Here is a 10,957-nt window from a genome sequence, read left to right as displayed (position 1 = left end):
GTCCTCACAATCAGTGCTATGCTTGAGACCGTTGTTGCAGCCTCTGTGTTAATTCATTTTATTTAGGGTCTTCCTTTTTTTGTTGACCCTGTACTTTACCAAGTATGATATCCTTCTTCAGGCATTGGTCCCTCCTGATAACAGGTCCAAATTATGTAAGATGACGTCTTGTCATCCTCCCTTCTAAGGAGCATTCCGACACAGATTTGTTCATGCGTCTAGCCATCCATGATATATTCAGTGTTGTTTACCAGCACCCTGGTTCAAAAGCAGCACTTCATCTTTCCTCTTCCTTTTTCATTGACAAGCTTTCACATGTATAGGAGGTGATTGAAAATATCATCAGCCACACTATAGTCCTCAATGTGACGTCTTTATTCTTTAATACTTTACAGAGGTCTTTTGAGCAGATTTGCCCAATATAATATATCATTTGATTTCCTGGCTGCTGCTTCCATGGGCATTCATTATGGATTCAAGTAAAATGAAATCTTTGTCAGCTTCAATATCGTCTCTGTTTATCATGATGTATTTTATTGGTCCAGTTGTGAGGATTTTTGTTTTCTTTATCTTGAGGTGTAATCCATGCTGAAAGCTGTAGTCTTTGATTTTCATCTGTATGTGATTCAAGTCCCCTTTACTTTCAGTAAGCAAAGTTGTGCTCACTCAGTCACACTGGCCTGTCTTCTCTTCCTCAAAATATCTTAGCTAGACTTGCACTTCGGGGCCTGTTTCTCTGCCTGAAATGTACTTTCCTCCATAATTGGCTTGCTTTCACTCTTCAAAGCTTTAAGCAAATATCACCTTTTCAGGGAGGCCATTCATAATCACCCTACTCATAGGTTTGACCTTACCCACTTCTCTGCTCTGTTTCTTCCCACTATAGTGAAAGCATCATTGGGTAAATATATATTTGTTTTGTTCACTGATACATTATCATCACTTGTTGAATGAATAAATGAGCCAAATTTTCCTGAATGGGAGTGATGAATTCTAGGGTAAGGTGAGATTTAGAGTTAAAAATGAATGATTTGGGGGCATCAGAACAACCCTGCCACCTCACCCTAACCTTAACCCTAGTTCAGGCAGCTACCAGTCCCCTCTAGTTTTGACCCATGCTTTCTACTTTTAAGGAGCTCTAGAAGAAGCTTTGGTAGCGTAGTGGTTACGAGTCGGGCTGCCAACCTCAAGGTCAGCAGTTTGAAACTACCAGCGGTTCCGCGGGAGAAAGATGAGGCTTTCTGCTCACGTAAAGATTTACAGCCTCAGAAACCCTGTGCAGGGTCCCTATGAGTCAGAACCAGCTCCACGGTACTTACCAACAAGTGGTCCTCTGGAGTCCTGGTGTGGCAGTGTGGGTTAATGCACTGAACTGCAAAATTGTTTGAACCACAAGGTTGGTAGTTCAGACTCACTAGCCGCTCCTAGGAAACCCTATACAGGGTCACTATAGGTCAGAACCAACTCAACAGCACTTTAACAACAACAACAAGTGGTACTGTAGGTTAGGTGCTGGTCTGCTAACCACAAAGTCATCAGTTCAAACCCATCAGCAGCTCTGCGGGGGAAAGATGATTCTGTCTGCTTTCATAAAAATGTACAGGCTCAGAAACCCTATGAGCTGGAATGGACTTGGTGGTAGTGAGTTTGGTTTCATTTTTCTTATCCCACTGTTGGCCATGCCTGAAGAACACAACATGGCTACCAGTGACCTTGAACTCTACATTTGGATCGTTCCAAATTGCTCAAGCTAACTGGATTGGCGTAGGCCCCTGGCAGGTGCTGCTCTCCTTGGTTCCAATGTGAGGTCAGACAGTAGCATTTACTGAGTCATCAGTATGTGCCAGATACTCTTCATCCTTCCTTAATGGTATCTTAGGAGCTATTGCCTGTCCTGGGAACTAGAGAACTGGAGATGTTTGAGATGTTCATCAGTGATCCCCATCTGCATGGGTGGCCCTGTGGCTACAGTTCCCCTAAATACTGAATATTTCAACTCTGTGATCTGACCCACCATTGAGAGTTTTCTTTATTTAGATATAAGAAAAGCTTAACAAAGGTAGGCATAGGAAGACCCATTTGGAGATGTGTGTTCTACAAATGTTTTCTGAAAGGGATCAAGTGGTACAATAAGAACTATCCCAGGGTGCCTAAGCTCTGAGAGGTCATAATGCCCCTAGGCTGGAGGAACACATTCTCTTTCAGGATAGGGTTGTGTGCCATCTCCTGGGTTGTGCCTTCCTTCTTTGGCCAAGCATCCATTAGCCTGACAATTGGACACAGGGTAGGATGGGGATCCAGATCCTGCCCAGCTGCTACACTCAAGTGACTTTCTTTTACCTCCCCAGCAGAGTGACGGTGAGCCCTCATGTCAAACCCGGAGATGCCTCTGTTCACCAAGGAACCTTCTAGAACACCTGTCTTGGCAGGTGACCTCAATGTGGTGGAGAGGGCACAGAACTTATCAGTTAGTGACTGCTTCCAGTCCAGGAATACTGTCCTCCAAGGGCAGCCTTTTGGGGGTATCCCCACTGTACTGTTACTCAATATCTTCTTGTGGTTGGTAAGTCCTGGGAACTGTGGTGGGCAGACGTAGGTCTCAGCTCAGGTCATGGTCATATTTTCACAAGTGATATATATATAGCAGACACTCCAGTTGTCCATTTGGATGCCAGCAAACCAGTAAAAGACCAGTCCCGCCCTGGACTACCCAAGTGGAAGTGAGGGCTGGAGGGATGGTCAGAATTTCTGGGATTCCCTTTTATGTATCATTATTGAAAGGTCAATCTATCCAACGCCCTTGAGCTTGCTTCTGTCTCTCCTAGCTGATGTCTTCAAGGGGAGTTCTTGTCCAATAGCTCTAAACATGCCACCAGCTCCTTCATTCAACAAACTTGATCATCTACTTTACCAGGAAGCTCTGGACACTATAGAAAGTCACAAAGGGCATGGTCCATACCCAGTATGCCCCCATCTGGTGGAAGAACCCCAGAGGTCCCCTGGGAGCCTGGAAGGCAGGGCCTCTCTGACGGGAGTGCAGAGGGGCAGCGGAGAAAGGCATTTCTGAACTCCCCACTCTGTATCATTTTTCCTAATCTGTAGGTCATCATTATACTTTATTCCTTCCTCCGGAAAGCTGCGTGGGACTATGGGCGCCTGGCTCTACTGATACACAATGACAGGTTAGGAGGGGCTGGGAGACTGGGCTGGGCAAGCTGCTTCCTGAGAGGAACATGCTGTTATCGCCACACCCAAGGCATGGCCCACTAGTGCCCAAGCAAACGATGAGCCGATGTCTCATCAGCAGGTGGCATCTCATTGTCCATCCCCACCCCCAGTTCTGCCTCTCCCTGCAGGAAGGGGACTTGGAGGGCACAAGGTCATTTTCTTCTCCAGTCTCAGACTTTGTGATTCCAGAACTGGACTCCTGAGTTGTACTATCTTCCTGGCAAGGGGAGTCATGGCTGGCGTGCCCAGAGCTGTGTGCTCAGCTAGCGAGCTGAGGCATTGAGCCTGCCCCTGAGAAGAGAGCAGGGCAAGCACCTGAGACCTTGTCTCTCCTTTTCCACCTCTCTGCCACCGTTTCTGGCTGGCAGCCTGACCTCGCTGATCTACGGGGAGCAGAGCGAGAAGACTTCTCCTTCGGAGATTTCTCTGGAGATGGAACGCAGGGACAAGGTGAGTGCGGGGAGCAGGCATGGACCCTCGGGAGTCCTGCTGCAAACAAGCAGCCTTGGTATGCCCCAAAAAAGAAGCCTGGCAATCAGTCTCTCTCAACCACTTCCGGCAATGTGATCTTAAACAAATTACTCAGCCCTGCCAAGCTTCAGTTTCCTGACCTGGGAAAGGGAGGTGTTAACAATAGCTACCTCATAGTGTGCAAAGTGGAGTCCTGGTTTCGTAGTAAGTTAGGCATTGGGTTGCTGGCTGCAAGGTAAATAGTTCAAACCCACCAGTCATTCTGTGGGAAAAGAGTTTCAGTCTGGGGACCCCTATAGAGCAGTTCAACTCTTGTCATATAGGGTTGCTGTGAGAATTGAGGGTACCTAGTAAGTGTTAGCTAATTATTGGATTTTTGGATTGGTGCTGTAGGCTCTGCACTGGATTGCAAACTGCAAAGCCAGCAGTTCAAACCCAGCTCCTTGGAAACCCTACACTGGGTTACTATGAGTTGGAACTGTCTCATCGGCTGGCACTTAATAACAACAGTTGGATTTTTTTAAATGGAATTTTTCACTCTCCTCTAACTCTCTCTCTGGCCAAGGATTCACCTTGTCCTTCACATAGAAGTGCCGTGGGGCAGGGACCCGCTCATCCTCCTGATGCTGATGCCTGGCCTGTCTTCTCACACTCTCTTCTGCCCTCTTGTTCAAGGCCCAACCTTCCCTGTGAGCCACTGATTCACCCAGCTGTTGGCGGAAGCGCCTTCAGTGTCCAGACACTGATCAGGAGACTGGGCATTGGGCAGTGAGAAAACTCACCACCTCCTGTCCTGAGAGCTTTTGTCCAGGGTAGGGAAGCAACCCACCTGGCGCACGTGGGAAGCATGACAAGTATATGGAGAAAAAAGGCCTAAGAGAGACCCTCAACAGCAAGGGAAGACGCCGAGCTTAAGATGGCAACTGAGCATTTGTCAGAGAACAGTGAAAGGAGGGAGGAACGATCTTGTCCGCCCCCCCACTCCAAACCACGGACCCCCACCCTGGCGAGTTCGGTCTCCCCGGCTTGTCACAGTTAAACTCCTGAAGGAGGTGTCTATTCATTCTTATTGCTTCACCTCTCTCCACTCTTCATTGCACCCTAACTTGGATCTGCCCCTTTGGTTCCACCCACCAAGTGGCTCCACTTCACCATATGACTCCACCCCACCCCATGTGACTCTACCCGTAACCCATGGTTCCACCCCAACCTGCAGTTCCACCCCACCCCAGTAGCTCCTCCCACACCCCAGTGGCTCCACTCTACCCTGTGGCTCCACCCACCCAGGGCTTCACCACACTCCCTGTGGGCTCTACCTACACCCATAGCTCTATCCACACCTTGTGGCGGCTCCACCTACACCCCATGGCTGCAACCAACCCCATGATTCCACCTTCCCTATGGCTCCTCCCACACCCTCGTGGCTCCACCCAGACATTGATTGGCTTTTGTCTTACTGGACACGTGTAGCCCTGTAGACCATCTTTTACAGTGCTTACAGTTACTCTGTGGGTTCCTTCCACCCTGAGTTTGGCTTCTGCCCCTCTGTTCCTTAGTCTTCTTTACAGCACCCTCCTTCCACCTTTAGTCACCATGGCTCAGTCCTAAACCGCCCTCTCCTCTGGGCTCCCTTCCTCTTGTCATCCACACTCACAGCTTCAATTTCCATCTCTACACTGTTGTGTGCTGTTGAGGCGGTTCCGATTCATACTGACCCAGTGCATAGGGTTTCCTAGGCTGTAATTCTATACAGGAGCAGAAAACCATGTCCTTCTCCAGAGGACTGGCTGGTTTGGTTAGTAACACAATGCGTCATCCACCAGGGCCCGTCTCTACACTGATGTCCCTAAATTTCTACCTCCAGTTTCCTCTTTGAACTGCAAGGTTGGCGGTTCAAGCTCACCAGCTGCTCCTTGGAAACCCTATCCAGTGTCGCTATGGGTTGGAACCGACTCGATGGCACTTAACAACAACAAGCTTCCTCTAAGCTCCAGTTCCATTTATCCCCAAACCTTCAAAATACCTCCCCATGGGTCTTGTAAAGGCATTTCAGATTCAGCGTGGTCAAAACGTGCGATGATGCCCTTCTGCCCCATCTACGTCTATCTCTCGTGTCTCAGATTCCCCATCCCCCATTTACCCCAGCACATCTCCCACACTCTTTTTTTTTCCATAAGTTTTTATTGTGAATTGAGTGAAAGTTTACAGGGCAGTTCATCAGTTTTACATTCAACAAATTATACACCTTGTTTCATTACACTGATTATAATCCCCTCCATGGACCATCAGTTAACAGTGTTTCTCTCTATCCACTTTAGTTCGTTTTTGGGTTTGGGTTGTTATTTTTTTAACACTCAGGCATATATAACAATTTACATCACCAAAGGGCACATTCTGAAAGCCTGCCTCCTGGCCGCCAGCTCTCAGTCCCTATCTTTCCATGAATCTAGAGTCCTCAGCTGCTCCCTCTCTCCATGTCCTCATCTCTGCCTCCATCTCTGATGTCACTGCTTCTCTAGATAAGGTCCCACATTCCGCTTGTGCTCTTCTCACTTGATGGTCCTAGGGTCCTCTGTTTCTGGACTGTAAGATTAACTACCCCCCTCCCCATTTTTGTTACAAAACTTCTACCTTTACAGTTGTGACAGTCACAATTAGTCATGATAACAATTACTCACTTTTGAATCTTAAGAATCTTATCCCCATCTCTTTTTACCAGACCTATCTAGGCAAGATGAAAACTATTCAGTGGGGACTCTATCTCCCCTCACACACTCTCAAACTGAACTCCTTGAAACCTTGTAAGCCAGTCACTTCATGCCATTATTGCCCCCTCATTTTAGGTAGCCAATGTCTAAGTGCCTGTCCCTACCTACCCTGTGTACAGAGCAGATAGCATTGATACTTGATGTGAAGACTCCTTCCCTCTCTGTTGGTATTTAGAGATACTACCTCCATGAGTATAGGTCAAGTTCATCAAATTGTAGCAATTTTCCCTCGTTTCCTTTATCAAAAATTATTTCTTTGTTTTTTATCTTCCTCTAGTCGAGTTCTGATTATCATCAAGCCATGAGACTAGGTCAAATGGGTACTATCTGCAACTTTGGGTGTTCTTGTGTGTCTCCCCTCACCTCATATCTGCTATATGCTTCACTCTCAGCTCTAGCCCTCTGTGGCTATGTCCTTGTCCATGGGCTCAGGTGTCCCCAGGTCTCACCACTTTGGACCAACCAGCCCTTCTTTCTTCTCTCTCTCATCTCCAGGTCAACGGGAGTCTATGGAACATGGTTGAATTCCGTCCATTTCTTCATTGCTGCCTTTCCCCCTCTTCCACTCATCAGCAGACCAATGTGGTTGTCAGCAAGCTTACATGCCTGCTCATGTGTTCCCTTTGCATTTCAGTCTTAGAGGGGGACTTACCGAGCCTCGGAGCATTGCCAGCCCATCAAGTTCTGTTACCTTTACTATTCTAGTTTTCTTTCTCCATCCCCCACCCCCACTTTCCCCTGGCTCAGACCTCTGTCTGTCAGCCTCTTATTTGGATGGCTGAAATGACCTCTAACTGACCTCATGTCCACACCTCTCCTTACCCCATCCATTTCCACCCTGTACCTAGAGCAAACCTCATAGTTTAGTACTCCTCATTCCCTTACATCAGAGGTGGAGACCATTCAGCCCACGAAATCATTTGGTCTGGCCCTGCCAAAGTAACCGCAGTTCCAGCCATCACATTCTTGTTAAGTGTCATCAAGTGAGTTCCAACTCACAGCAAACCAGTATAACATCTCCAAGGAGCAGCTGGTGAGCTTGAGCTGCTGATATTGTGGTTCAAATGACTTTGCAGTCCAGCGCATTAGCCCACAGCACCACACCAGGCCATCGTGTTAGGAGTTGTGGTGTTTATGTGCCATGGAGTCAGTTCCAACTCATAGCGACCCTTTGTAGAGTTTCCAACGCTGTAAATCTTTATGGAAGTAGAAAGCCTCATTTTTCTCCTATGGAGCAGCTGGTGGTTTCAAACTGCTAATCCACCTCTTAACCACTACGATACCAGAGCTCCTCCTCACATTAGGGTGAAGCTAATTTATAAATTGATAATTTTATATGGCCCGTGAAGGGTTTTATAAATGTTGGCAGAAAAATGTTGCCCATCCCTGCCTTACATGAATCCTCAATGACTTGCTAATGCTCTTGGAAATAAATTGTAGATTCCTCAGCAATGCCTGGCGCTCTGACCTCTTGTCCCGCGGCATCTCCTTCCTGCCGCCATCCTCATTGGCCAGCTTTTGGATTCCCCCAGCGCCACCTCCTTCACACCACAGGACCCATCCTGTCTCCTCTCATCCTTCTCCAGTGACCCTTCTCCGAGTGAACGCATCCACCTTTTCTTCATATTTCAGCTCAAATACCACTTTACCAGGAAGCCCTGACCACCCCATCTAGGCCCATGTTCTATGCTCATGGAAAGCTCGCTCCATTTCTTCAAAGTTCTGGATTCAGCCTGGATGCTTCCTTTGCTACATGATTAGTCTAGTAAAGTGTGTTTCCCCCAGCAAGAGCAGGCATTGGCCTTGATTTGACTCATCATTGTAACCCCACACCTAGCTTCATCTGCTAAATCCTGGGTGGATGAGTGATCCCAACCACGTTCCTTCTGTTGTGAGTTCCTCAAGAGCTCAGGGTCGGCCTGTACAGAGGGAGAAGGCTCAGACGGGTTACTCAATCTCTTGGAGACTTCATTGGTAGAATGAGGACAGTAACACCTACTTTGCAAGGTTGTTCTCAGCTTTATTTTTAGAAACATCACTTTTTTTTAGACAATGACACAATGGTTATTTTACTTTTTAAATGTTTGAGGAGATAAATCATTCTGGCAGCAATTGGGAGGCCCATCTGAAGAGCGGAGAACTTAGGTGAGCCGAGAGTGAATGAGGTGCCCTGCAGTGGTCCTTCCAGGCCTGTGGGCAGCCAGAGGGTCTCACCACAGCAAGCCAAGGCAGGATCACTGCCCCCACGTGGCAGACAGGGGAGAGAGAGGGACCTCTGTCAATGTGGTGGTGTCGCCTGAGCTGTCTCCTGGGAATCTGTGACCATTTCCTGCAGGGCCAGGGAGAAGACTGGAGGTATCTGCCTCTCAGACCTGCTGCTCATTTTGTTAAGTTTTTTTAATGGTTTGTGCCTTTCAGAGCTATGGCGTATACTGTGTATGTGTACATGTGTGTGTGCACAAGAGCGAGAGAAAGCACATCTCTGTCTATGCACTTTTCATGGGAACATAGGCCACACTTCACTCACAACCTCTGCCCTTTTCATGGATCAAACATTTATATAAAAAGCCATGTGCCTGGGCTCCTGTCCTACACACATTTCAGCGTGGGTCCATCCTGGTGTGTGGCATGCACCTGCTCACCTGTCTGAGAAGGAGGAAGAGGAAATTCAACTGCATGATGTGTTCTCAACTGACCATGACCGTGAGGATACCTTCTTGCTCCTTTAATAACACACCCCCTTTTGTCCAGAAACGCTCCACAAAAGGACCCCAGCTCTTGTTAGAGACGTTTCCCTTCCCTCAATGGATGCTGCTACACCATGCTCGTCCCCTTCCTTCCTCTGTCCTTACTTCAGTTCCTTGGGTCTAGCTAGGAGATGATCTCCCGGAAGTGAGTGACCATTCCCACTGTTAGACCCCCACACATGGTGAAGGGACTTAGAAGGTAAGACTTAAATACTGAAGAGGGTGAGGACATTCCTTATCTTGCTTTCTGTTGGCTGATTTTGGAAATGCCCCTTCCCCAGTTCCTGCAGTTCCACAGGGGACTGGCCATCAAGTGGCCTGACCCTGACTCATCAGGGCCAAATGGGGCCAATCAAGGGCTTTCAACCTTTTCATAATTTTGCTTAATCGTGGAGATCCCAGAAGGGAACGTGTGCAGGGGTAATTTAACCAGGTCTGACAGCTTCTAGAGCCCACAGTCCTGCCCATCCTCATGCAAAACTTTCCTAAGCTGACTCTCAGCGGTCACCGGTCACCTCCCCACCCCCAGCTGCCCCAGAAACTCCAGAGCTTTCATTGGCCAATTTTTCAGAAGCAGATCACCAGACTTTTCTTCCAGCATATCTCTGGGTGGATTTGAGCCGCCAACCTCTTAGTTAGCAGTCAAGCATGTTAGCCATTTGCACCACCCAGGAACTCCAATTTGTGGTTTAACTGTGAGGAAATCCAAGAAAGGGGGTGTTTCAGGTACAACTAGCTAGGTCCAAGAAGTCCATAAATACTACCAGAATCCTCCTCTCTAGTCCTCTGCCCTCTGATCAAGACAGGTTCTGTGCACAGGGCACCAAAGATGGCCCTAAGTCAATCCAGGCTTCATGTGTTCACTGAGGAGCCAGAACTCCAAGGGAGAGTCTTTCTCACTCTCTCAACACCCATATCAATTCCCTTAAGAGAACTATGATTGGATCTTGTTTCTGTTGGCCAGCTGGTTACATGAGGGGCAGCCCACCAGATCACATGCATCACAAGGGGGCATTTCCCAAAAGGTACTGACCAAAAAGCAACAGATGTCCACTCCAGAAGGAGGCCCTTCGCTTCCTACAGTCCTACGTCAAAGGCCTGTTTTCAGAACACCCACTGACAAGAGCGACATCTCTCAGCTGCTGTTGCTGCTACCGTCCTATGCCGCTTCCTCCCTGGACCAGGCACTTTCCCTCCACCGGACACCTGGAAAGGAGGCCCCTCTGGACACTGCTGGAATGACTGAGCTGGGCTGGATTTTCTCACCATTTCTCTTTTTTTCCCCAGGGTTTTTGCTCCTGGTTCTTCAACAGCATAACCATGAAGTAAGTGTCTGAGCTTTTAGAGCTTATGATGGTGTGGCTTTTGGGGGTGAGGGGACGTCCTCCTGCCAGAGGTCTCTGGTGGCACAACAGTTAAGCACTTGGCTGCTCACTGAAAGAATGGTGGTTCAAACCCATCCAGCAGTTCCAAGGAAGAAAGACCTGGCAGTCTGCTCCCACAAAGACTTGATGTTGTTGTTGTTAGGTGCCCTCAAGTCAGTACAAACAGAACGACACACTGCCTGATTCTGGGCCAACCTCACTACAGGTGCCATTCTTGAGGTCATCAATGCTGCCACTTGGCCATTCCATCTCATTGGGGGTCTTCCTCTTTTTCTCTGACCCTCCACCTTATCAAACATGATATCCTTCTCCAGCAACTGGTCCCTCCTGACAATATGTCCAAAGTATGAGAGATGAA

The 10,957-nt window shown here is 48.1% G+C and overlaps 1 protein-coding gene across 1 annotated transcript in view; it reads left to right on the top strand.

Moving 5' to 3' along the window:
• Positions 1-2,383: 2,383 nt before the first annotated feature.
• The window catches only part of TMEM63C (transmembrane protein 63C), a 49,327-nt gene continuing 40,753 nt past the window's right edge, over positions 2,384-10,957 (top strand). Inside the window, exons 1-4 of the mRNA XM_006864790.1 lie at positions 2,384-2,563; positions 3,103-3,182; positions 3,597-3,678; positions 10,502-10,539. Coding sequence (XP_006864852.1) covers positions 2,384-2,563; positions 3,103-3,182; positions 3,597-3,678; positions 10,502-10,539 — 380 coding nt within the window. The remainder of the gene's footprint in view (positions 2,564-3,102; positions 3,183-3,596; positions 3,679-10,501; positions 10,540-10,957) is intronic.

The sequence above is a fragment of the Chrysochloris asiatica genome, unplaced genomic scaffold (assembly GCF_000296735.1).
Source record: "Chrysochloris asiatica unplaced genomic scaffold, ChrAsi1.0 scaffold00070, whole genome shotgun sequence".
NCBI lineage: Eukaryota > Metazoa > Chordata > Mammalia > Afrosoricida > Chrysochloridae > Chrysochloris > Chrysochloris asiatica.
This window is presented reverse-complemented; position numbering and strand designations above follow the sequence as displayed.